Source organism: Anneissia japonica, unplaced genomic scaffold, assembly GCF_011630105.1.
Source record: "Anneissia japonica isolate Jap-2015-1 unplaced genomic scaffold, ASM1163010v1 scaffold426_len1935630_cov189, whole genome shotgun sequence".
In the NCBI taxonomy this organism is placed as follows: Eukaryota; Metazoa; Echinodermata; class Crinoidea; order Comatulida; family Comatulidae; genus Anneissia; species Anneissia japonica.
The window spans coordinates 801,509-829,319 of record NW_022713172.1 but is presented as its reverse complement, the minus strand read 5'-3'; the positions used below and the strand labels follow the sequence as shown (position 1 = coordinate 829,319).

The 27,811-nt window shown below is 32.8% G+C and overlaps 2 protein-coding genes and 1 long non-coding RNA gene across 4 annotated transcripts in view; 1 reads left to right on the top strand and 2 right to left on the bottom strand.

The window, feature by feature from the left end:
* Nucleotides 1–1,997: 1,997 nt before the first annotated feature.
* Nucleotides 1,998–9,885, bottom strand: LOC117108389 (lysosomal acid glucosylceramidase-like). Its single transcript, XM_033250388.1, has 10 exons — nucleotides 9,650–9,885; nucleotides 8,918–9,112; nucleotides 8,093–8,242; nucleotides 7,110–7,243; nucleotides 6,760–6,932; nucleotides 6,028–6,265; nucleotides 5,064–5,285; nucleotides 4,059–4,222; nucleotides 3,435–3,572; nucleotides 1,998–3,210 (listed from the first exon to the last, which is right to left on the bottom strand). Exons 1-10 carry the CDS (start codon nucleotides 9,705–9,707, stop codon nucleotides 3,024–3,026), a joined length of 1,659 nt encoding a protein of 552 aa, XP_033106279.1. The 5' UTR covers nucleotides 9,708–9,885; the 3' UTR covers nucleotides 1,998–3,023.
* A 1,954-nt stretch (nucleotides 9,886–11,839) lies between these two features.
* Nucleotides 11,840–13,258, top strand: LOC117108336. The gene is made up of 2 exons (XR_004445355.1): nucleotides 11,840–12,195; nucleotides 12,667–13,258. It is a non-coding gene; the product is annotated as an uncharacterized LOC117108336 (long non-coding RNA).
* The window catches only part of LOC117108334 (GA-binding protein alpha chain-like), a 29,041-nt gene continuing 13,918 nt past the window's right edge, over nucleotides 12,689–27,811 (bottom strand). For both annotated transcript variants that reach the window (XM_033250320.1, XM_033250321.1), the window contains exons 4-12: nucleotides 24,110–24,194; nucleotides 22,838–22,921; nucleotides 19,802–19,906; nucleotides 18,975–19,178; nucleotides 18,091–18,132; nucleotides 17,578–17,604; nucleotides 16,558–16,662; nucleotides 15,596–15,929; nucleotides 12,689–14,511 (exon numbers count right to left, since the gene is read on the bottom strand). In XM_033250320.1, the coding sequence (XP_033106211.1) occupies nucleotides 14,472–14,511; nucleotides 15,596–15,929; nucleotides 16,558–16,662; nucleotides 17,578–17,604; nucleotides 18,091–18,132; nucleotides 18,975–19,178; nucleotides 19,802–19,906; nucleotides 22,838–22,921; nucleotides 24,110–24,194 (1,026 nt within the window). In that variant the 3' untranslated portion in view covers nucleotides 12,689–14,471. The remainder of the gene's footprint in view (nucleotides 14,512–15,595; nucleotides 15,930–16,557; nucleotides 16,663–17,577; nucleotides 17,605–18,090; nucleotides 18,133–18,974; nucleotides 19,179–19,801; nucleotides 19,907–22,837; nucleotides 22,922–24,109; nucleotides 24,195–27,811) is intronic.

The following is a 27,811-nucleotide window of genomic DNA, read 5'->3' as shown; positions in this document are numbered from 1 at the left end:
TTCAATATCTTTTCGACATAATATTCTGGACACTGGTCCTTAACCCTGGAATAATTGAAAAATTCCCCATCAAATAAAAAGTTCGTCCTCTGAAACGCTGAAGAGAACTGAAGAGAACTGAAGAAATACCTACTGTCTTACTACGTTTAATTAATTTTCTGTATATATCTATGGCCAAATCATCTTACTTGAACATCTGTGTTTCTTTCGTTGTTTTTTCTTCCTTTTTTTTTTCTTTATCTCCCTTTCTCCTGTAGTGTCCTGTCATGTCGTGTTATTGCTATATTTTAATTAATCTTTGTTTTTGAGTTTCACAAGTCTTGCTTTTTGGGATGTGTTCCTTTTAAAGATGTATTGTCCAAATAAGTACCAAAAAAATCATAAAAATATTTTTTTAAATTAACTTGCCCATTCTGAATTAACATAAAGTTATCAACTTGAACATAGAAATTAGTGTATTTAAAAAATGTCTACCCATCAGTTTACAGCGAAAAATGATAGAAACACTTCCAGTCACTGGAAGTTTTTTATTATAATTTTTTGGTTTAAAAATCGGGGTTCACGTTTTTTAAATTCACTAATTGTTATGCACAAGTCATTTGAATGCTATTGCAATATGAGCAAGTTTATTTCAAACTAATTTTTTATGATTTTTTGACATCAGCAAGGGACAATACATCTTTAATAATTAAGTTATATGTTATTTTCTTTTGTAATTTATAAGAAAAAGAAAAGAAATAAATGTTATCAGTAAGTTCAAAAAATTAAAAAAAAAAATATGTTTTTTTTTATCACCCTAGATGCCTGTGTCCATTTAGATCTCGGAGAATAGACTTTTCTCGCTAAGCTCGCCCCGCCTTTTCAGACATTGTTCCTAAGGTCCTATAAAACGGCATTGTAAAACATTATGCAAACACCAGCGTTTGTTGGACAAGATAAGCGCGTATTTCTTGTCCCGTTCTGATTGGTCTGTTAAGTTTGATTGACACCCTGGAAAGGTCCATTGTCCAGCTGTAATCATTTGAATGTCAGAATCATTATGATACCGGTATACACACTATTTTTATTTGTTATGTTTATCTTTTTTTAAGCTTCCAAGGTGATGACCGATTAAAACTATTTTTGGATTTAAAAAAGACACTTCAATGTTAATGAATTTATTATTTTTATTATTGTTTGTAATTTTTTGTATAATATGCATTTTTGTAATGGAAGGTCAACCATTAGGGAAATTTGCAATAGTTACACTTAGTCTTAGTAAGTTTCTTTCAAATTCTGTTGTTTATAATTGTTTGTTATTTATGTTAAGGTGCAAGATGAAATAAAATCCTGCTTATTGAAAATGTACATGACTCCTGATTGTTGATTTCATCATAAATAGAAACATTTCGTCGTCTTCTTATCATGTCTATGCACTTGCTACTTAGAGCTGGACACAACCATTCTACTCAGATGGCATGTCCATCAGATGGCATGATGAAAATGATTCAAGTAGATGTTAATCTCGTGCATCATTTTTTCAATGTCAATGGCATCATTTTGTCAATTAACAAAGAAATGTTATTGCAGTTTTCGATACTTAATTATAGTTGCTAATGTACAACACAAAAGTAATACAATCACAACAAATGTTAACCACAAAGGCTATGTGGTCTAATGGTTATGACGCTCGCCTTGACGGTGAGAGGTCGGAGGTTCGAATCCTGTCAGATAAATTTTATTACACTATTCATTTATTTATAGGACAAAATTCGTTGAGAGCTACGCTACACGATGTATTATGTCCTTTATTCGAACACTGTATTTACCTTTATTTGATGATTTAATTAGAAAGAATTGATAGTATATGATATGTTTGGGTTTTTTATATAACAACATAATAGGCTACTATATTCAAATTAAATAATAATACTATAAAGATGTTGGTGTCGGTGCAGATGATGATGTTGATGATAGTGATGATGATGCTAATAACTTTGTATTTCAATTAAGAAATGTTGTCGCAGTTTTCGGTACTTTATTATCATAGTCGCTAATGTATAACACAGACGAGTAGTACAACTACAAAGAATGTTGATCTATCTTTCATTAAACAAATGCGATCCATTCGTTCAAGCCGACCTTTGCCTTTCAATGGGCGCTTCGCAACTCCTTATTCAGGAAATACGTGAAGGGGAGAGGGAAGGTGAGCATTAGTAGGCCTATAAAGATGAATTAGGTCTCGACACGACAACCAAGGTAAACCCTTTGAATCTGAATCTTGATGTATTGTACTCCGAAAAAAAAGATACCCGCATCACGTCAGAATGTTTCAGTGGTGTGTAAATTTTGATCCAAAATTTACATTTCAAAACTTACATTTGAAACAACTTAGCCTAACATAAAAGCATAAAAAAGTTATCGTGTGAACTGACGTCAAGCAGGATTAAATTAACAATGTGCATTCACACTAAATCCGAACTTCTTCCATGACACTTAACAGCACAATTACACTACATACAGTGGAGTAACGCCCGTGAGCTTTCTGGGGTGTAGCCCCGGGACCTCAGTCAAAAGGGTATCCGAAACCCAGTGTTGGTCTGCTGTTCGAATGGTACATTATAAATAAATATAAATAAAACGATGGAGCTCCGAAGAGGCTTTTACCAATATCAAATACAGTACCAAAAAATAAATAAAATAAATCATATTTGAATGACGATGCACAATTAACAATTTTTTGTGTGAACACAAAGTTTGATTTATGGTTGAATACTCAATAGTTGATGAGTACTTCAATGACATATTTTCAGATATTTGTTTTTAGTTGGAACATTATCCACACCCCGGACACTTTGTGAGTGAAAATATTTTACTGGCACGGGGCCCCAACATTTAGTCGCCCCCAGGCCTATGACTCGTTACGCCACTGAATACATACAACAAATAAACAAATGAAAACTAAAGAATCAACTAACAGAACTGATTAAAACAGTGACCTGTAAATATAGGTAATACAGAAGTAATTTTGTTCTTAAAATTGCCTAAGAGTTCCAGAATATCGACATCAAAAGCCCCAAAAACGTGGTGAAATAAGAGAAGGAAAGAGTTGATGTTGAATCTGCCGGCTTGTTGGTGTAAATAAAGGTTTGGATGGAGCGAGAGGCGACGGTTGTGCGTATACATCCAACCTCAGTTTCACAAATTTTGATGTCAGCTTGTTTATTGTTCCTACAGTAAAATAAGAATAAATGAATGTTTTGATTTACTATACTATTGTAACTCAAGTGCTAATAAAAAAAATGTTGCTTTTAGAAAGGACACTTAGCAAAGTTTGTCTGTCCGTTAGTCCATCCACTCATTGATTCTTTTATTCTTTTATCCATCCTTCCATTTATCTATTGATTTATTTCAACAATGAGGATTTGTAAAGCGTTCGTGAAATATATTCATACCGGTTAGAAACAACGACAGCAACTCGTCCGGATTCATCAGGTAATTCAAAGGCAATGCTGTCGAACTTATTACAGCCGCTGGTGGCAGTACATTTTGTTGTCACGCCAATACGCACAGAGTCTGGTTCTACAAATTTACTGGATAAAATAAAATTAAAAGCAATCATGGTCGGTGCGTGGTCCAATAGGATAGACGATGTCGTTTTATCGTATTATGATAAATCGTTATCGAATCGTGCTAGTGTGAAAACTTCACATTTCTTTTATTTTCTGAATTGCTTTTTAGCTTTTAGTATCGTTGAACGTTATCGTCATGTGTAAACAGGCCTTAACATATTGAGTTACATTCAGGTTAAGTGTTTCAATGTTGCTGAAACTATATAACGACCAAAGCAGTTCCATTACCCAAGTATGTAGGCCTATCTGTAGGTAATTTTACATCGTATTGTTTTTTAATAATGTTTCTTTTTCTTACAAGTCATATAGGCATATACATATAATTGGCATCTGTTCCAGCAATAAATGCTGATAGTTATATTGAATTAATCATTTAATTAATTCAATTCCAGTATAGATTCATAACATTCCTTTCGTATCGTAAGAAGTATCTGTAATATGAAATACCTCAAGTGAGCCAAATGATAAAACATAGGCTGTTTATAGATGACGTCATTTTCCAGGTCAGCGATGATCGGTGCATCTACAAAGTTTGAAACCCAGTTGGGACCGCCTTCCATATCAAGAACTAGATTCCAATCAACCCATCCAGCGACAAAGTTGTTCATGTCCTGGAAACAGAGAAGGAAACTATGGAGCATATGAAAGGTATGAAAACAATTTAATATAAAATATAATTATTTCAATAACAATATTTGCAAGGTCAAAATTTGACGATTTTTCGACCATGCCACTCTGTGGCACCTACGGATCATACGAATATTTTCGGTAAAACCTACGAATCCTGCGAATGGAAGAATAACCTAAAAACGATGAACGATTTTTCGACCCTGCCATTTCCAGTTGTTATTCTGTTGTACCATTGAGGTTTGAAAATATTATCTATTTTATATCTCCATGTTTGTACATACGGATCATACGAATATATTCTGTGACACCTCGGATCCTACGAATGGAAGAATCACGATTGAAAAGACGATTGATGATTTTTCGACCATGCCATTTCTGGTTGTTTTGTGTTCTGTTGGCCACAGAACACTGATCCTGATCCTGAGGATCACACGAATGTGTTCTTTGGCACTTACGGATTTACGGATCCTTCGAATGGAAGAATAACCTAATAAGACTGGTGAAAAATAGCCTAAATTAGGAAAAACGCATGGTTTTTGTCGACAAAACGAATTTCATACCCTGCCGTTTCCGGTTGTTTTGTGTTCTGTGGCACCTACAGATCACAAAAACAGTAGGGCCTTTTTTTGCAAATGCCACATCTACTTTTAAGCTTAAATAATAATTGAATTTATTAGTTAGTAATTATCGCATAATTCACAACACTCTGCCCGACGAATTGTATTTTTCTCCAGGAAGCTGGGGAAGGGAAGCTCTCCCAGACGCGGCTCTTGTCCCGGCCGCCCTCCACATACGATAATCCTTTATATATCTTCATCCTACCTCGATAATATCCTTAGAGTAAGCTTCACCGCGTTCCCAGCTCCCTAGTATCACAGCACGGTCAAGGGGAAGGTATCCCTCGCATGCCTCTGTCCCCAGCATAAAGTAATCAGGAAAGAGTTCGTGGGTTTGCGTTAAGACGCTTGCCGGGAATAAATCATCGTAATACCAATGTACTGCGATACCAGACACGTACTGGGCGGCTTCTTCGTCGCTCAGTACCTTGAAAAATATATAAATATTATTAAAATTAAAAATATAGTATATATTTATACCTTACTCTTTTTGTTTAGTTTGTTTTATATATTGTAAGTTAAATGTCTGTAATATAACACTTAAATATGTATATCTTTATATATTTATTTCTTACATTGTTCAAGCACCTGGATTTCGGCTGTTAATGTTGTGTTGTTGACAATAATCATTGATTCCTTGACTAATTAACATGTAGGCATAGGCCTATTATCATTTCAGTGTAACACAAATATTGATAACAGAAAGCGTTTGCTTGTATAATTTTATAAATATACCTGTCAATTTAATCAATTTATAAAATTTACAAAGAATAATAATGTATATACAATTTAATGGAATAATATAATTCAAAAATAAAATAAAATCATTGTGCATCAAGGTAAAATCAATGAAATAACAAGTAAATTACAACAAAATCATATAGTAAAAGAGCTTCTATCTTCAAAGAAAGTTAAGGCAGCAGAGAACTTAAACATGGAGTAAAGCACATTGGAAAGAGCAGAAGGGTCAAAAAGTATTCCAACGTGTTTTAAAGAAAACAGAATTTTGATAGAATGTAGTTCTAACTACAAATCGCAAAAATTCTAAGATATTTCTATTGTTTATAATAAACAGATAATCAGTAAAAGAATGCTATCAGTAAAAGAATGCTATCAGTAAAAGAATGCTATTAGAAATTTATATGAATATACTTAAAACCATTCATTACTGTTTCAGCCCATCCGGGCAACAAGAAGCGTTGATCATCTAAAATCATCAATTTGACGTCACTAAATCCACTTTTAGCTAGTTGAGGTCCAAGGTCTAGTTTGATGAAATCTCTTTGCATCGACGCATTAAAGTACAAGCATTGCCAGAGGTAACGCTCCACCTCCCCTGCTGTCGGTTCATTTTCCCCAGTCAACCCCCAGATGGTTACATCTTTCTTAGCATATTCCTCGATGAACCTATGGCGGTGACGGATAGTAGCAAATGATAAAATGCTGGATGTTGATGAATGCAAACATTTAAAGCGAAAAATTTTAGAAATAAAAAACTATTAACTCATACTGAATATCCCAATGCTGTAGGCTAATGTCTACGGGCTCTTGCGGTAAAACCCACGTTCCCAGTCCAGTAAAACAACACCAAAAACAAGCAAATTAAAACATTACAAAAACCAAAAGATCCACTCATTAATCTCAGATAACAAAGTATTGAAATGCACTCCATCGTGTCGGGATTCAATACGGAGGCGTGCATTTCAAATAGGCCCTACTTCGAGTATATAATATACATTTTTTTTTAAATAATGCAATTCTTAGCTCACGAATACAATACCGTGACAATTCGTTTAATTATTGTGTCATAAAGTGGAATGCCTTACTTTAATTTTTGTCATGGTTTGTAGACTCAAAGTAGGAGATTTACTCAAAAACAGACACAAACTGACTTGTCTTACCTAGCAAAGTACAAAGCCCATGTTTTGTAATATTTCCCCCCAGGTTCGCCATACAGAGGTGCTCCTCCGGTCATATCTTGATTGGTTTTCATCCAAAACGGTGGTCCCCATGGGCTACCAAAAAGTTTGATTGGTCGACTAGCTACTGCCTCCGCCCTCTTAATAATCGGTATCTAAGAGACAACAAAGCATCATGTGCTGCTATTGGTCAAAGTTCTTGACAGTTGAATCGTGATCAGTTATGTTCCTGCGCATGTGCGTCCATGGTCTACAAAATGTCTTTGGTAGGCGGGCGTGCTACATTTTATATGTGAAATGTGAATGTAACAGTAAGTTGAGATTGTTCTCACCTTGTATGTTAGGTCCTCCATTGCAAGCGCAAAGTTGGTGAGGTTAAAGTCTCCAGGGACGTCATCGTATGAATAATTTCTGGTCGAAAAATCACAGCTTGCCATTGGAATTCTTCCCATGTTATATTCAATACCTATAAACCAGATTGAAGAAAACTAATACAAAATAGACATAGTTGATTTAAAATTTTAATTATGATTGAGAAAAGTCCGATTGTGAAATATAATATATGTAATGCAATCGATTAATCTATAAATCAATCGATCATTCAATTCACCATAAGATAGCGTTGTGAATGTATTACCGGTATTAGAACTCAAGCAACTCACCAACTAAACAACCTACCTCCTATTACTACCCACCAATTGATCAATCAATCACTCAATCAATCAACCAGTCAATTAATCTGTCTACCACAATCGATCGATCGATTAATCACTCACTCAAACAATTGAACAATTCATTATTATAAACCAACAAACCTATCTACCACTACCAATCAATCAATCAATCAATTAATCAATCAATCAATCAATCAATCAATCAATCAATCAATCAATCAATCAATCAATCAATCAATCAATCAATCAATCAATCAATATCAATCAATCAATCAATAATCAATTCATTGGTCATTTAATCAATCAATTAACCAATCTCAGTCAATCAACAAAGCAATTGATCTATCAACCAACTTATCAATCTGTCAATTAATCAGTTAATTAATCGATTGATTAATTAATCGATCAAGTAATGCGTCATATTCGAACACTCAAATTCTACCAACTTCTATTTAAGTGATGAAAGAGGGGGTGTATAATTTCAATGGAGTTTGTGACTACCGAATTTCTAAATCAGATTCCGGAAATCAGACCACGCCACCCGTAGCGTACCAGACATGTTATCAGGTGATTCACCATTTAACATCTCTGATCAGCCTTTGAAATGTAAACTGCACAATTTATTGTTGAGATATACTGACCATTTTTTGAAAAATATGAATTGAGAACGTGCTCTTGTACAGATTCCGACAGCTTCATTATGTTAATTGTAGCGGAATCTGTGAAGGCTCCTCCAAAACCAAGCACCTTCTGGTAACGAGCTGTACGGTTGATTGTCAAACGCAGATCACCTATGAGCAAAATGCAGGTACTTAAAATATATTTACTTCAGTCTGATTATAAATTTGTTTATTTATATATTATGATATGTATGTACTTAGAGTGTCGATATTTGCGCGCCACACTAATTGCTTTACTTATTTTTGTTTTTGTAATACTTTACAAAAAAAAAAAAAAAAAAAATTAAAAAAAAACAAAAAGAAAAAAAACAAAAAACATACGAGGTAGCACAAGCGGCTAAAAAGTTTATAATAAAATAGAAACTTTACAAAAAATGTATACTATAATGTGATCAGAAAAATGCATTGCATATCTTTGTTATTATTATTATTATTATTATTATTATTATTATTATTATTATTATTATTATTATTATTATTATTATTATTACCAGTATTGTTATAATTATTATAGTTATTATTTTTAGTATTATTAATATTATCAATATTAATATTAATATTAATAATAATATTATTATTAATAATAATTCATATAAATACGTCCAGTTAACTATTAATTAAACAATTGTTGCTATTCAATAGCATTATAAAATGTATTTAGTAAATTAATTGTATCTGCTTAATACGTGTTTCCATATCCATTGGTACTGGCAATTCATATCTTTGCGTAGGCCTACTGTACAAGGATACATCCATACTATTCATACTCTCAACATAAGCACTTACCAGACTCATCTGTGTCGGGAACTAACTTTGAAGTGGTCCTGTTCAGTCGAAGTTCATCTTTAGTCGACGTGTACGCGATGTATTGCCCTGGCAACGCATCGAAATCCTGGTCGATGTCATCACAATAATTCGCTGTGCACTCACACACAAACGAACTCTCGGAAAAATCTTTCTTTTTGCAATCAGTGCCATGAACTGGATCCCAATTGTCTGGTTGCAACCAACTACACAATACAGTATATTATTATGTATCCATTTATTATATAGACTATATATAAAATTCATATTGTTCCATTGTTTTTTGGGGGTTTTTTTTGGTTTTTTTTTTTACACTCTATGTGCACTGTCACACCTCATATGTATGTCTACTTTTCTTCCGCCCGTTATATTTGTTTAAACTGCTGTACATGTATACTTTAAATCTGATAAACACGTACTGCCAATTTTCACCGAGGCCGGGGTGTGCTAATGAATGACGGCCGCCGGGTCGTGTCACATTCAGCGCGAATAATTTTCGTTAATAAATAATAGGAGCTACCAACTTACTATTACTTTGATTTATTACTGATTACATTGAAGGATTTGAGTACCATAACACAATAGTTAAGGAATAGGAATAAGGAATAACTAATTCGGTCAAGTGCTGGGCCATCCTCATAATTATGTTTTTTATATACGGCCGGCCTGACGTCAGCATCTAATAATAGTAGGAGTAAGTACATGTCCACTTACCTTGGTCTGTGCATAATAAAATAGTGAACAACACTAGCTGGACCTCACGGAAAATCATAGTATTATATCTTCAACGCCTTTGATTTCAATGCTGAGACAAAAACTATGTAAAACTAGACCTCTAAACGTGATGTGTGAACTTCGAACGGGAACTTATCTCCAATCAGTAAGTTATCATCGATTAGTACAGATATTGTATCACATTGTATCGAACATACTAGACTCATACTCACGCGGGAAGTCACGGAAGACGTCGTCATGCAGTAATTTCATAATATGAATATTGTTCTACCATCTGTTGTTGTTATAAGGTATAAAATAAATATATTAGGCCCGTATAGAGGAGGGGAGAAGGGGAACGTACGCATTACATCCCCAAAATCGAGAAAGATCCACTTTTGACGTCCGGAATGTACTTTTAACATCAACTTATAACTTTATATAGGCCTCCTTTATGTGCTGGCCTTCGTTCTGAACTTGATCCTTTTATACTATATACACCAAAAACATACTTTCTGTCCCCAAAGGCTTTTATTTATTTTCACCTTTTCTCTGGAACCAACTTCCCACCGTCAACCTCCGACTCTTTCTCAATTCAAATTTCTTCTTAAAACTCACCCTTTTCCATAATTCATACTTTTAAGCGCTGTGAGAGACTCCGGTAAAGAGCGCTATATAAATGCTTAAATATTATTATTATCATTACTGATGAACAATTTCTAATTTTGTATAACGAAAATTAAAAGGAAGTAAAAAATCTTTGAATTTTAACCTGTAATCTATCGGTACGCCAAAATTTTGGCATATGAAACAACGAAACTGCAATTCAACAGGCTCTGCCTCCCAATTGTTCCCCGCCGGCACCCCATAATGGTAATCTTAGCTGGCTACTGGCCTGATGTAGGTCTATGTATACTATACATACATTATTATGTATTTATATAAGTTACTTAAGATATATTTGAATTGTATATTGTATACAACTCAAAAATATAAGGAATCTTATGGACTACTATTTTCGTTTCTCATACATTGGTGGAGACTGGATTTTCCCAACGGAGGTGTGGTATAGGAGTTGGGTGGGGTGGGGTGGCGTCTATCTTTATGAGAGTAACTAGGCGTGGATAGGCGTAACTCAGAATCCATTGGAGGGGTCCAGCAGCGAAGATCCGTGAAGCTATTACAATTTAGGTATTTGAAAGGATTATTTAATCGATTTTAATGTCTAAATATGTAAACAATACACAGGCTTAATTTGTAAACATCGAATATTTTCATCTGGTTTGTTTATTAGTGTTGTATAGGCCTAACTGTTTTAATCGTTACTAATCAACGAAAAAATAATCGCTTAAAAAATTATCTAAATAGGCCTTACTTGTATGTTAACCTTTATTTCCGGCAATATGTGCTTTTCGGAATCAATCTGAAATAAGCCATAGGTCTTAAATGGTTATCCTTTGCTTTCTATAGCCTATATAGTATTGTTTTTACACTGTAGTTTCAGGCGGCTCATGTGTTGTTTCGTAATTGCCTACATTTGGTACTATTGGCCCTTCTGTTAAATTTGATATTTTGTATTACAAATGCAGCGAATTAATATTATAGGCTACTATTAATGGTCTTTACTTTGAATAACTGACATAGGCCTACAATTTGTTGAATTTGTTATATTGTATCACAGATACTGTACTGAAAATTGGAAAGCATTAATACAATAGAACCCCTCCTTTGGAACACCCCTATTAAGGGGGAAATTTTCCGTGAAACGAGGGGCAATATATCTTTTAAACACTACAGCCAACCCCTATTAAGGGGACACACAAATGTTGTAGTTTTAATTACATATCTGTTAATTTCATATCTTAAATGAATTGTTTTTTGCATGCAAATTATTGTTATAAATTAGTTATAATTAAACCAACTCATTCTTAGGTCAATTAAAATAAAATTATAAGGAAGCTATGTCATCATTATACAAAAACATGCCCCAAACCTCCTATTAAAGAGACAATTTCACGTTTTTGGTTGGAGTCCCCAGAATAGGTGTACCCCTATTAAGAGGACACTTTTTTGATCCTGAAGGTGTCCCCTTAATAGGGGTTCTACTGTATTATACTTTACTACAAGCCTACCAACACCTAGTAACCTCATTCCGATGATTAGTTTAATAAATATACAATTTATAAATGACTGAATGCTGAGACCATCTATAGCTGTGAAAACGTATTTATTATTCACTTTAATAAATACTTACATACATAGACTACAAAAAGAAGGAATAAAAATCAACAATATTTACCAAAATACACACGATTGATCTGATATTTTAATTTGATACAAATGTTAATTTAAGAAATAAAACTGGTTGCCAATAAATTCTTTACCAGCATATAATATAGCAATGCTCTCCCAGTAAAACGTATGTCCCCATCGGGATTCGAACCCAAGACCTTCTGATTACCGTTCGGATACTCTACAAACTGAGCTATGAGGCCAAGTGGAATTCACACTTGGGTTTTCTCATTAGGACACGTTTTTTTCTCAGCGTATTGCGTAATATGCAATGAATAATAGTAAATCACATGAAAGTATTGTAAGGATACCCTTCCACTGGTGTTAATTAACGATGATAAATAAATAAATTTTAATTAGTAATTAACAAATTCTTAAGTTAGATGGTCAAGTTTAACACTGAATATTATTACAAAATAACAAGTGTTTTCATGTAGGATGATGGAGTGATAGTGACAGACTACAGATAGCTGATTTTTGATGATTTTTTTCGAGTTTGTGGCCAACCAAACTATTTTTGAGACCCACTGATAGGTCGTGACCCACAGTATGTGGAACGTTGCTGGGTAAGATACAAGTTAATAAGCTGTTCTATTTAAAAAAATAAATTGACTAGGAAAAAAATTGTCATAAACCAGCCTTTCATGAACATATGATTTCATTTACAGTGAAAGATTTTGAATTACATATTGCTTGTAAATGGTTTAAATAATTTTTTAAGACAGGTATTGCGTAATATGCAATGAATAATAGTAAATCACATGAAAGTATTGTAAGGATACCCTTCCACTGGTGTTAATTAACGATGATAAATAAATAAATTTTAATTAGTAATTAACAAATTCTTAAGTTAGATGGTCAAGTTTAACACTGAATATTATTACAAAATAACAAGTGTTTTCATGTAGGATGATGGAGTGATAGTGACAGACTACAGATAGCTGATTTTTGATGATTTTTTTCGAGTTTGTGGCCAACCAAACTATTTTTGAGACCCACTGATGGGTCGTGACCCACAGTATGTGGAACGTTGCTGGGTAAGATACAAGTTAATAAGCTGTTCTATTTAAAAAAATAAATTGACTAGGAAAAAAAATTGTCATAAACCAGCCTTTCATGAACATATGATTTCATTTACAGTGATAGATTTTGAATTACATATTGCTTGTAAATGGTTTAAATAATTTTTTAAACAGGAAAATAATTTCATCATTCAAAGCTTTGCTTCCAGTAAACTAATAAGTATTCTCTAAATAATTGACATACTTAAACTCATAACTTCTACTCTTTAGCTACTGGGCGCTTTAGATACAGAGATATTATATATAATGCATGTGAAAAATGAAAGTGTGCTTATCTGTAATTACAGGATCTTCGATTCAAAAATCAACAGACATCTAATTTGTTTACAATAGAGTCCGAAAGCACCGATATCCACAAATGTCAACAACTTATTTACAGTGGATATAGTTAAAAACTAAGCTACTAACAGTTCCATTTCCATAATTACAGCATGGCGATATCAAAATCATGTAGTAAGTATAACTAACGGTTTCAATAATACAAAAGCAGTTTTACAGTATTTACAAATTATCAACATATTACTTGAATTTGATGATGTCATTTTTTTCACCATCATCTTTGAATAAATTTAGCCTTTTCAATGAACCAGAAGTGATTCTATTATATAAATGAAGTATTCAAATCTTTAAGCACTAACCAAAAAATTTATAAACTCAGTCTTCATTTGCTTCGTTCCAAAAGCTTCCCATGATGCCTCTGGTAATGGTGCAATTATTTAACAAATAACAGCATTAGTTAAAAAATAACATTTTTAAGGTGCACATATCTACTGCAAGCATATCATTTTGTAACTATATTTTGAGGTTCAGCATGTTTAAGGCTGCCCTCTACTGTTTGTAATTCACATTTTGGATGCTGCTCTCTACAGTTTGTAATACACAAATTGAATGCTGCCCTCTACCGTTCTTAATACACATTTTGGATGCTGACCCCTACATTTTATGTACATACTTTACAGTACAGTACAGTTATGTGAACATTTCTTTGCCCTCAGTCAAAATTATAACTACATATGCAATCTATCTGTAATCCAAAAGTATTGTCTACCAATTATATTGGTAGTACTGTATCAGAATACAAAGATGAAATTACCATTGATAATACTTGTACCAGAAATGAACATTATTTTCACAAAGAAGCATGTAATTGTAATATTCAAAAACACTTATTAAGAAATGTTAACCATAAGCACATACTTAATCTTAAAATAGACTAGAGCATCATTGAAACATTCAATCCCATGGTAACCAGTAGCAGTATCCAGCATCGATTGCGTGTTACGCAAATTCACAATGATTCGCAAGCAACTCCAGGTAACAAGGGCTCAGCCCTATCAAAGTCTACTGACAAATGATGCAAATTTCAACATATCTGATCCAGCTTTCCATTTTACATCAACCATTTATTTCAGTTTTCTGAGGCAAGGTCACGACAGGACACAGAACGTTCAATTCTTCTGACCGGCTGATGAGTGCATCCTCTTCTTTCTACAAGAAGCAAACAATGTCAACTGTCAGTTTCTTATGATTACTGTCGCAACAATTACACCGCACAGTATTTATAGCTTTATTTATAGCAATATTTTGAACCTAATGAAATATACTGACAGTATAGATTATAGACTTAAAGACAATTTATCAAGATCAGTTAAGGCAGACAATAAATTATATAATCCACTTTCACATTCATTTGAACTACAGTTCTTATTAATGTGATTCTATTAATATCATAAATCTATATCATGTATAGTAAGTTGGTAATTATCAATTCTTACTAGGAATGATTTAAGTTTTCAAATCTGAAGCAGATTTGATTGATTGAATGTATAAAGTGGATATTTTAAATCACTATGGTGAAGAATTGCCGCACTGTCAGTTTGTTAAAGTAGGCTCCTTACAATTCTAAAGCTCTTTCCAACCTAACAAATTTTCTTTGACAAAAAAAAAACAAAAACTGGTGTATGCCCATAGAGTACCACAGTTGTGTCGTCACAACACCAGATAGCGCCCTCTGTTGCCAACCAGACGTTGGTTACTGTTCATTACGCCTAAATGACTTCATAGGCTTTCTGGAATACGCATTTTAACATCTAATATTTTTACCATCAAAACGTACTAAAAACAAAAGCTCGCATTATATACTGTATGTTATCGAACACACATTCAATCATGAATTAAAATTTACAAAGAAAAACTAAAAGATACAACTTATTAATAATTACGTTAGAAATTGGGATCAATGGTTTGTCAGTGGAGAAAATGGCGTCTGGTTGAACCCATTTCGCAATTATGGCAACAGAGTAGTATCACATGGTATCATGACGTAACACTGTAGTACTCTATATATAGCCATGATATGCCTATATATAATTATGATGTGATTTTATCATGACCATAAGTAAAAAAAAGATCTAAAAGGATAAGTGATAGTGATCAGAAAGTCCTTATAACATCAATGACAACTTAAACAGTCACATGTTTAAGTGGTCAGTGAGATTAAAAGGCACTAAAATATGCTAATCAAGTGGTCAGAGGTCTAAAATGATCCCACAATACTAACGTATCAACTTACAAAATACGCTGTTCGCATTCAACGACCAGCTTATTCAGCTCAGCAGCACTGTATCCCAGCAGATTGCGTAGATCACACACAAACTTGTAAACGAACCGTTTGCCGTGAACCTTGGCTATCATGTCGCCGTCATAATAGTAACGCAGAGCTCTACTCAACTTCTCGTAGTTCATCAACGGCTTGTTCTTTCTGGCACCCCATCGTTGAGCAACCATCTCGGGGTCAATCAGCTTGAACTCCCCGTTGTCCCCGACCCAGCAGATGCAGTCGCGTGAATCTTTGTCCGTCAGTAACTCCAAGAGGAACTGCCACAGTTGTATTTGGCCGTTGTTACCTGTACAGGTATACAAACATCAAAAATACCTCAAATACAATCAGGGATGGTAAGACAAATTGCAGCAGAAAGTTGTACCGATTGCCAATAATGTAAATCTAGTAACTTTGATTTCATTTAAATCTATTTCTAAACTGTGCTAATAGCTTTGATACTTTGGAAGCATTTTGGACTTTCCAATTTTTTGTAAATTTCTTTGAATCACCCTTAAATACGGAGAAAGAATAGTACATATAAAAATATAACAACACATACAAATACTGTTAAAATCACAATAAGAAATTAACATTACCTTTTATAATAATTAACAATATTATTTCAAATCAATTATTATTATTATTATTATTGTTGTTGTTGTTGTTGTTGTTGTTGTTATTATTATTATTATTATATTGTTATTATTATTATTATTATATTGTTATTATTATTATTATGATAAATCATGAAGAAACTTATGGTCATAATTTTTCAAAATTTAAATTATCACAAACAGAAATTGTAAATATTAAAGCCAGACTCTGGAAGAAAAAAAATGATATGTTGTTTAATACACAAAAATTAATCAATTTTTTTTTTCTTTCTGGAGCCTGGCTTAAAGAAAGGGGAAAAAAGGCATGCATTTTGTTACCTGTCCTGTTTCCAGGTGAAAGCTTCTCGTCACCGCTGTGGGCTGTTATACGAGGGGAATGTGTTGTTTTACTGCTGGTCTTCACAGTAGCTACATTTGCAACCACTTAAAAAAAAAATTAAAAAATAAAATTACAAATATTATTAAACATTAACAAACAACAATAATAACAATTACATAAACGAAAAATATAAAATTATGAATTATTATTATGAACTTTATTACTCCACAAGGGAACCTCCTTACTCAATGTCACATGAAACAATACATAAGATATATAAACACTTGAATAGTCAAAGTCAAAGTCATCATCATCATTATTACAATCATTAAAGCTCTCATTATCATATCACTACCGTAATTATTATCCTTATTACTATCATTGAACCTGCCATATCTTATGTATATATCTTTACCTTTCTTTGCCATTAATATGATCATTATTATTATATTAAATATCATTATTATTATTATAATATATCATAAATATTATTATTTTAATATCATTTTGCTGGGAAACTGCGATTACAACATGAATATAGACATTCAGTTTGTCACATTTCTTATTTCTGTCAACATAGATTAATGACAAGAAATTTCACATTAATGTTTTATACGTAACTAATATAATTATCTAAATCATTCAATATATTTATTAATTTCTAAACCAATTGAAGCCATTTAAAATATCTTGAATTAACTTTTTATATCAAATAGGAAAAAGGAAATACGTGGCATATACCAGCTTGTGCCTTGCCTTCAAAACAGGAAGAGTGTGTTCGATCAAGAAGGAAGCCAATATTATTATCAATACTTAACGACTGATACCTTCAAAGTAAACTTCCGTAGTTAGTCAAGATATATGCTATCTCTATTCTCAAGGAATGTTAATGTTAATTAGTTAATTTGAAATATTTTTTGAGGAATTTATTAAACTAACAAGACACGATTAATTTATTTTCTCTATTAATTTGAAAAAATTAACTTTTGAAGTTAGAAACTAATTAAAGTGGACAATACCTTCAGAAGCAACCAATGGGACAGGTTCTGTAAAAGAAAATCAAATTATCATTTATGACTTTAACCTTTCCAATAAAATTAGCAGATATAATTGAAAACATAATTACGATAGAGAAAAAAATATCACTTAAATCTATAGTATAATCTATATTTCCTTGCAGCATGACATTGAGAACAGATGCTGTTCATGGTAAAAATGTTTATAATTGAATTTGTTTCAGCGTTAATCGGAATACAGATTCAATGTTAACATTCTGCAAGATGAATATATATCACATGAACTTGTGGATATGGGGTTGGGAATATGATATGGGATAGGGATTTTTATATGGGATGAGGAACTTGATATGGGGTGGGGAGTTTGATATGACATGGGATATTTGATTTGGATTGGGAAAATTTTACTTAAAAATACGTATCTAAATTACTATGGTGTCATTTTTATTCCTTCAGTATTTCGGCATTAAAAGTATTACTCTATCATGATGGAACCCTATAAAAGTGCACCCTCACCTTCGATGGTTGCAGTTGTATTCTGTATAGTCTGTCCAACAGCTAAAAAACAAAATCATATAATAACTTATTAGTGATTATAATGCATTATGGTAAAAATAACTATACTTTTAACAACATTTTCAATGAGTATGTTGTTGCAATGCATAATGAGAAAAAAAGCAATTCTGGCAGTGTTAACATTTTACTTGGGATTGGTCATGGGCAGACTGGTGCACACTTTCCGGTCCAGTAAAATAATTTAGGGGCTGCATTGATCGTGAGAGGAACAAAAATAAAAATAATTTTATTTTCTTATTTAGCAAATGGTTTTGCCAAAAACATCCAGATGGAGGAAAAACCAAAAATAAAATTGTACTTTTAAATGTAAACAGTGTAGTAATAGAATGGTTAAATGCTTTAAATTTATACAATAATAATAATAATAATAATAATAATAATGTTAGTCTTATATAGTGCTTAATGCAAAACAATGCTTCTACGCACTTTCCACATAAAAGAACTTGAAAAATGCAATATAATTGAAAAGAAATATACACATATTATTTTTGGAGATTTCAAGGCAGCAGTATGCGTAATAAAAATAAAGAAAAACATTTTTTTTTTATTTCCATCTTTCCGTAGCAGCAGGTATGCTAATTGACCAAAAATAAAATTTTGAATCATCAATATCGGTGGGCGGCAGGTTTGCAAAACAAGGTATAAAAGTCTCCCTTAATTATCTCAACTGTTTTTTCCCCTTTTTTAAAAATGGAACAATAATCGCAAGGTGCATCGGTCCGTGAAACAGATGAAAGATAGGCCAAACTGCCACTGACATTGGTTGATATATATATATATATATCAGTTCGAAGTTTCGGACCGGGACTCTTCTTACCACTTACATTTTTTAAGTAGTTGTAGGTGAGTCCACACCAGTTCACCAGCTGGTTTTGACAGTTTGGATAAGAATGATTCTTTGGAGAGACCACACAACTCGCTGCCTTTCATCTTCAGTTGACTCACTCGGTCTCCCAGGGCGATGTTGAATTCATTGCTCGCCCAATTTAACCAATGAACAGTGTCATCAACACTCCAAAGACAGGGATCTGGAGGAAAGAAAACACCAGCCATCCAGTTATAATAACATCAACAAGGTAACATTTTATAAAGCAACCACAAACATGAATACTAAGAATGTTATTAATGACGTCTAGATTTGACTTAATCTGCTCTCTCTTGACATAGTATGCCGCCTGTTCATAACTCAATATTTACAGTAGAGCTACCATTAATGGTACACATTTCTGCAATACTTGTGTATTTATATAACAATTTCATATTGTGAATAGTATGTTTTAATGTGTATGTATGCAAGCAATAGAATTTCCAGAAATGGATGAGAATGGCAATGGAATTTTCAAAAATCGACGAGAATAAAGTTTGAATCTTGAATCTGAAAAGTTTTTTATAGTCTCCTTTAAAGAAACAATTTCATGAAAAAATTAATCAAGAAATGTGGATTGCTTTCCTATGTCAAAAGGAGAAGATTTAGGACAAAAAAAGTGTCCTTTTATAGGTTTTGGCAATAGTGTGAAAATAAATTCTCTATAGGGATGTTCCTTAATGGGAGTGTTGAAGAAAATCTTTCATTATATTATCTACACATCAATGACTGTATCCCACACCCCACCCACACCTAATAATAAAAGACATATTTCAACAGACTTACTATGAGGTATTCCATGTTTCTCCTCCTCGTCCCTGTAGCTATTACATAACACCCATCTGGTCACCTGACCATCTGATTCACTAATTTCATCAGCCGTTGCTACATCTGAGAAAAACATCACCAAAATAAAATTATATTATTTTATGTATGTCATGTTTACAAAGGATATCACATATTAATAGACACATATACTATGCACAGGTGTAGGAAAACAAAAAATCAGTGGCGTATCTAGGGGTGCATGCTCACCCCCCCACCCCCCAAAAAAAAAAAACCGTCTCCCTCTCCCTCCTTTGAAAAAAAAACACGCCCAAGTATTTAAATATAACCTTATTTTGCAACCTAGCTCCCGTTCAGCGAGCCCCCACCCTCACCAAACCCCATCATTTTAAGACTCCTTGATGCACCACGGACAAAAACAAAAATAGTTTATAAACACAAGAAATTTAACTGAAATTGGACTGTTAACAAGAAATTGAACACCCCAGTGGGTTCCGGACAGTGGTGGTGCCAGAAATCTGCTAACAAGACTAAGACATGTGTGATGAGGAGGTCAAAACCAAGGGGGCGACAAAGCCTCGGTTGACAGCAAGTAATAAAGATTCTCTTGTAGGGTTCACATGGAGAGTTTTTATTGCCGCCGAGTATGCTCCAGAGTAATTTTGATAGGCAAATTATTATTTTTTTTAATTTTTGATCCAATGACCTAGGCATCAGACAACAGGGGGGTCATGTCCTATCCAATGAGAGTGCAAATGCACCCCCCACCCCACCACCACTAGTTCCAGGTCTCTCTCGGCACTACTGATTGTGCAACATGCTTCCAGAATCATTTACAGACCAAACCATGTAGCTACTAAAAAAACCCCCCAAAAAAAACCTTAAAACGAAACCAAAGTTCAATAAAATAAAGAAATTAAACAGAGCAGAAACATGAAGTATCTTGTAGGTTGATGAATTGACAGATGTCAATCAACCACTTGATATCTGGTGACATGCTCTGGTTCCTAACATAAAAAAATAGAAATAAAAAACCAAAACCAGTACTTCTCAAATATTAATCCACATGAACAGCTGAAGTGACTAATAATATAATAAAATAAAATTAAAATTGAATCAACTGAATTGGTGTTGAGTCAGATAACATAAGAGTACTTTATAACTTTAACGCCCTGCTCAGTCTATCATATTTTATTTGACATACATGTGACATGCCTATATATGGTCATGATAACATCACATCATGACCATATACAGTATAGCACATCACGACTATATATGGGCATACAAATTACAACAGTTTTTTGCCTAGGAAAATGTGATTGTGTCAACAAGATTAGGAGGCAAGAGTCTATCAATAGTATACAGTAAAATAGTGTTTAATAACATAAATATGAATTTACAATAATATTTTAAACTGCAATAATAACGAATATGGTCACTCAAACAAGATTTCATCTTTGATCATTTGTATATTAGGCCAATGCCTTCAACCACTTACAGTACAGTAGATCCTGAAAACTTGTTTTCAAAAGCTTGAATTTTAGCAAACTTTTAAATAGTGCAGGAATTCCTTCAATTCAAATTCATCATAAAACCACATTAATCTGCCTAAAGATATATTGTCCAAGGCAAAATACCAAAAAAGTCATTAGAATGAATCAATTTAGAAATTAAATTGCTAATTTTAAAATAACATAAAACTTATTTAAAAACATGAACATAGAAATGTAGTGTATTTAAAAAATGTTTACCCATAATGTTACTGTGAGAAATGATAGGAACACTGTCACTAGAAGTGTTTTATTATTTTAATTATTATCCGGTATAAAAAAAAATCAGGGTACACATTTTTAAAATTCAATAATTTCTGTACTCGAGTTAATGATTTGTACATTACTGCAAAATGAGCAAGTTAATTTTAAAATTGTTATTTTTAAAGATTTTTTGTCATTTTCAAGGGAAAATAAAGGGGGCAAAAAAATCTATAAGACATTTGCACATTAAGAATGAAACCTGAGATTGAATCCAAGTTTGATCAAAGTTTTTAGTTACACTCAGAATTAAACTCTTTTGAACTACTGAATAACATACTACAGAAAGACTACACATGACTATTTCAGTTTATACTGCTGACATTAAAATGTTCTCATATCTTGTAAACAAAATGTACCAGAATTTATAAAGTAGGTTGTATGGATAGGGTTGTTTCATGGCAATTAGAGGAGATGTATCCCCATGCAGACAGGATTTATAAACAAAATTGAGACTCAAGATTTTGGTCTAATTCCAAGTCTGCTATTCTATTTTTATTTCTATTTCTTTCTCTTTTTTTAATAAAATGATGAAAAACAAACATTTTCATAGCTGCATATTTATTATCACTATTTTTCACACTCCTGCTATGGGCCAAAGGGTGTAGTACTTTCCATTTTGCTAATTTACAGATTTGTTATCTTATAAAACATTTTGCGAGTATTGGTACACACTTGAAGAAGAAGGAATGTGATTTTTAAGTAAAATGATAGAAACAAACATTTTCATAGCTGCACGTTTATTATCACTATTTTTCACACCACTGCTATGGGGCATGAGTTTTAATATACTTTCTATTTTGCTAGTTACCCTGCACAGATATTTTATCGTGTAGGACATTTTGTGCCTATTGGTACAAACTTAATGAAGTAGATGTGTATTGAAATAAAAACAAAAAAAAAAAGTTTGTAAGTTGGGAAGTTTCTTTACTTTAGATCATGGCCTAATTGTAGAGGTGGTGACTATCAATTTTTGGGTAGTCATGGTAACTGTCATGGACAAAAATCAATGGTAAAAATATAAAAAATATTAATAAAAACTTTAATAAAACTAAATTTCTTGAGAAAATATAAATGATTTTGCTAAAAAAAAATATTTGATCATAGATTTCCAATTAGTTGGGTTTGGGCAACATTTTTTTTAAATGATTACAAGAATTACACAATAGTAATTAATAATAACAAAAATAGTAATAATAATAATAATAAATAGTATTGTTACCTTGTTGTGCTGGGTCTATTGGAATCTCTACTGTTTCAATAATTGGTTTTACAATGTCCACAATGTTCAACCTTGGTTTGGCACCTGTAAAAGTTTCAATCAATCAATCATCAATTTACAATACAGATAGCTATTTTCAATAAATTAAAAAAAATATATATGTATACTACATATGTCAGCCCATAAAGTCTGTTTCTTTTCATTTTAATTACTATTACACATTTTTAATGTGTCATAATGATAAACACAAAATTATGTAACATTATAAATATAAGAAACAGACTATAAATGATTAAAATAATAATGCTATACACAAGATATAAGTAAACCACTGATTAAAAACAATGGTTAATTAATAAAACAGTAATAATATAATATTTAAATTTAAGAAAAATAATAAACTATGATAACAATAACACAAATGTAGTAATAGTATACAAAAAAATATACCTTATGAATGATAATCCAGTTCTGTCTGGATTTATATAATTTTCTTTGACAAAAAACTGATGTTTATTTAATTATAGTCATCCTATGCCTATATATGGTCAAAATCTGATGTCATGTTTTTGATATAGTCAGCTATCTATATTTCTAAAAAAATTAAACTTTCGGAAATGTACATAATAAGAATATATTTATTTTGGAATATACATATATGCTTTAATAGTGTATTAAGAATTATTAGGAAGTATCTGTAGACAAATGTGTTGTTTGAAGGGTATTCTTAATGATATAATTCACTGTAGTAGACACAAAACGATTAAAGCCCTTTAGGATCAAGGTTACAGATCAGATACAGGAAGTAATACTGACAGTCATACAGAAGCTATGGCGCAGAAGGTCGGGTGCTTGTCCTTTAATCAAAAAGGTCATAGGTTCAATCACCTGTACATCCTTTGATTTTTCTTGTAACTTGATTTATTTTAGTACAGAGCACAAATATGTACAGTCAATGTACTTAAAATTTCTATTGAGGGAGAGTTCAAACAAATTAAAGATACTGTTTGATATATGAACAAAAAACAGACACAGACTGAAAACAATTTTGTTTTCACCGATATAATACATACTCTTCAGTGGTGGATCCAGGAACTGGAAATAGAGGGGCCCAGGGAGAAAACATTACAGATTGAGGAACTAGACTACCCTAGCCACACCAAAGTGAGGCATGACATCTAATTATATGGCACCCCTAGTAATGTTTTTCTTTTTTAGCTTTAAAAGACTATCTTTTATCCAACAATGAAATAAAGTTTAAAACCAACATACCCAGACTTGAAATAACTTGCACACTAAATTGAACAATACCCTCTGCAGATACTCCCTGCTCAAGCAGACTTTTGCTTCCATCCACCTGAAAAAAGATGATATACTGTATCTTTAAGGGAAGGTATTAGATGCAGCAGTGGTGGTGCTAGTAAGGGTCTAGGGGGCCCAGAAACTTTGTTGGGAAAACCTGAAATCCCTGTTGGGGAAGAAGCAAATCATTTAGTCAGACAGCACTTCTGTACTTCATAAAAGCATTTTCAGTCTGGAAGCACACAGCATTCAGTATTTATCTGATTGTCTATTTTGAAAATTTGCTTCTACCACAGAGAGGCTAGGTGGGTGTGGACAGCTGTCAGGTTTCTTAGCCCACTCATTGGAGACAATGGAACCCTTGTCGGGCCCTTCGACCCCCTTCAGAGAAATTTTCAGTGCTGTCGATGGGATAGAGGCCAAAATAATATCATAGAATTATCGCCACTGATTGAAATTTGTAAATATTATTTTTTGCACAATCAATAAATTCAGCACTACCCAATTATAATGTTTGTAAATTAATCACATAGGCTTAAAATTAAAATATTTTTTTCAATATATTTTGTGTAGTTAGATGCCTACATATTATAAACATAGCAGTATGGCAGTTAGGTATTAAAATATGCCTGGTGAAGTGACAATAATGTGTGGTTTAATTCATTGCTGGCCTTATGAGTTTTGTTCATAATAGTATATTCATTTACCTTGAGCTAATGTTCACTGTGAAAGCAACATAAATACAAACCTATTACAATAATGATGCAAAAATGAATAAACACTAGACAATTAGGATAATATTACATACAGTGTTATCCTAAATTGAGTGCAGACAGTCTTTAATGACACAACAAAATAAGTTTTGTAAATTTATCTCTTATGTTAAAAATATGTTATCAAAATAGCTGAAATATAATATACAGATGAGTTGGCACAGTTTTATAAAGGAGTATTTTAATGAAGAAAGCTAGGCACATATAATATCTTGTACTTCATAGTAGTATTAAAACATGGAACACGGTTTTGGAAGACTTAATGGCAAATGTATTGACACAAATTAAATAGCATATTTCCCAAGTTTTTCTCTAACCTGAGATATTACTTGAAAGTGAAAAGGGCCTGAAGTACAGCCAAGATCTGAAATTAGGTATGTTCAGTCATTACATCAGAAATTTATATATCTATATTACAGATATTGCATTTACATTATTATTTTAATTTTAATACAGTAGAACCCCTCCTTTGGGGCACCCCCATTAAGGGGACATTTTTGCGTGAAACGAGGTCATTAACATTGCACTCGAATAAAGAAACAATATTGGTAACATACACAAATTTTGTAGTTTGAACTACATATCTGTTAATTTCATATCTTAAATGAATTATTTTTTGCATTGTAAACTATTCTTTTAAATTAGTTATAATTAAACTCTAACTCATTCTTAGGTCAATTACAATAAAATTATAAAGAATCTATGTCTTCATTATACGAAAACATGCCAAAAAGCCCTATTAAGGGGACAATTTCACATTTTTGGTTTTGTCCCCTGAAAGGGGTGGCCCTATTCAGGGGACACTTCTATTAAGGAGACACTTTTTTTTTTTGGTCCCGAAGGTGTCCCCTTAATAGGGGTTCTACTGTGTAAATAATACAAATTAGGCTTGAAATAGTAGGTAGTTTTCGCCGCACGACGTTAACCTTAACTTTAACGTTAGTACCCAACATGTTGCACGAAAGCTCCGCCCCTTTTCTAAACAAATCAAAATACGCATGCGCAAACCCCTAACTAACGTACGACAAGCACGTAAAATCCTGAAATTAGCGTACTCCACAATGCAAGATGAATAAATTATGATGTCATCCGTTAACGTTAAGGTTAACGTCGTGCTTCAAAACTGCCAAATGAGACATGGACAGAGTGAAAGTATGTGAGACCTGACATGAAAATCTCTCGTTTATTAATGCCTCGCCCGTCCCTATTATTATCAGTATGCCATTCCAGCAATGAAAACAGTTACACTAAACACTCACAATGTGCAATACAGAATAGTCAACATACTGACATACTTTTAATGTAGAACATTCGCATCGTATCAACTTCCCGCCTTTACTCCTGGGTGGAGACAGAAGTATTCATATTAAAGTGCCTTGCCCAAAAACCCACTGACCTGTCAGCTGCGACCCCTAATCGCTACAAATGCGCTAATCATTTCCATCCATGTTTTGTAATTAATATGGGATGCAAGCAGCATAGCTAGTGTAAAGCTAAAGCGATTATAATTAGATTTCTTGGAAACAGCTGACAAAAGGAAATGAGGACATTGTAAGATATTATAACAGAGCTCTTCTATACTGTATTTATTTTTTTATAATGAATTTTAGATTAGGGCACATAGAAAAAATTGTTAGATTATCACTCAAAAATTTGGAAAATATGGATGCAGGATTAAAAAATAAATTTTGTTTTGCCCCATCATTTATTTCAATAGCATAAAAAAAACAATAAAAATTTGTGAATGGAAATACATTTTCTTTAAACAACAACAAAATTAAACTAGTTTTTATATAATGTTTACAATATACTTACCAAATAATAACAGTCCCTCCCTCATCGATTAAAAAAAAGCAATATTTTATTGTTTCAATTAAAGAAAAAAAACCTGCCCGCCCGCATCACTTATTTATAAAGAAACAAGTAATATCTAATGAGTTTTCTATGCGCCCATAACTGAGTGTTGAAATAGCAAATTTTAGCTGCTGAAATATCAACTTCTTAATTTTTATCATGCTAACTACCAGAATATAGAATGATTTGAGAAACAGAGGGGGAAAACTTTTCCAATTTTTTTCTTACTAATAAAAATGATTGGCAATTTTGAGTCAATATACAGAGGAAATGTATTTGTTTATCTCTCCCCCCCCCCCCGCTCATTTCTTTTTCAGCTACTGGCTTATGCTAATATGCTAGTCCCATGACTACAAGTATAAATCCTAGTACGTCTGGCCCTTATCTCTATCATTCCGTCTTCCCTACGCCCCCACCTCGTACTCTCCCTTCCTCACATATCACCATCATGCGTACAGTAGGCTTGCTTTTCTGATAAACATTTTTTTATACACTGGCTTCCTGAAATTCAATATGGCTGCACCGCCTTATCAGCAGTCTCCCACCCACAGTATTGCCATCCCATAACAGTTTGCAATAATGTAAATAAGCAACTTGACTGTTATAAAAAAATCAAGCTTTGTACAATGTTTTTCAATGTGACATTAATTCAGAAAACCGTTCACTTGTTTCAAATACATTAGGTGAAAACGCTTCTGCTGAATTAGGCTACATTGGTATAGATAATAAACCGAGGTAGTTTTACTAGAAAATACTTTTGATTTCTGGCCACTTCCTGAGCATTTATGTGCATTCCTGAGAGATATCAATTCCCCTTGCAGAAATTAAGGAAACAATACCCCGGGGAAACTGAGAGTTGTTATTAGAGCATGCAGGCTTGTAACACTCACAACCGATTTCCTCCCCAACAGTCTGAAACTCTTGATAAAATTAGCGGAGTAGTTGTCAATTACGTTTGAAACAAGGCAGGGAGACTTTAAACAGCATGGAGTAACCAGAGCTGTTGGCAATTTTTAGTACTCCAACGTTTCTTGTCAGCTTAGGC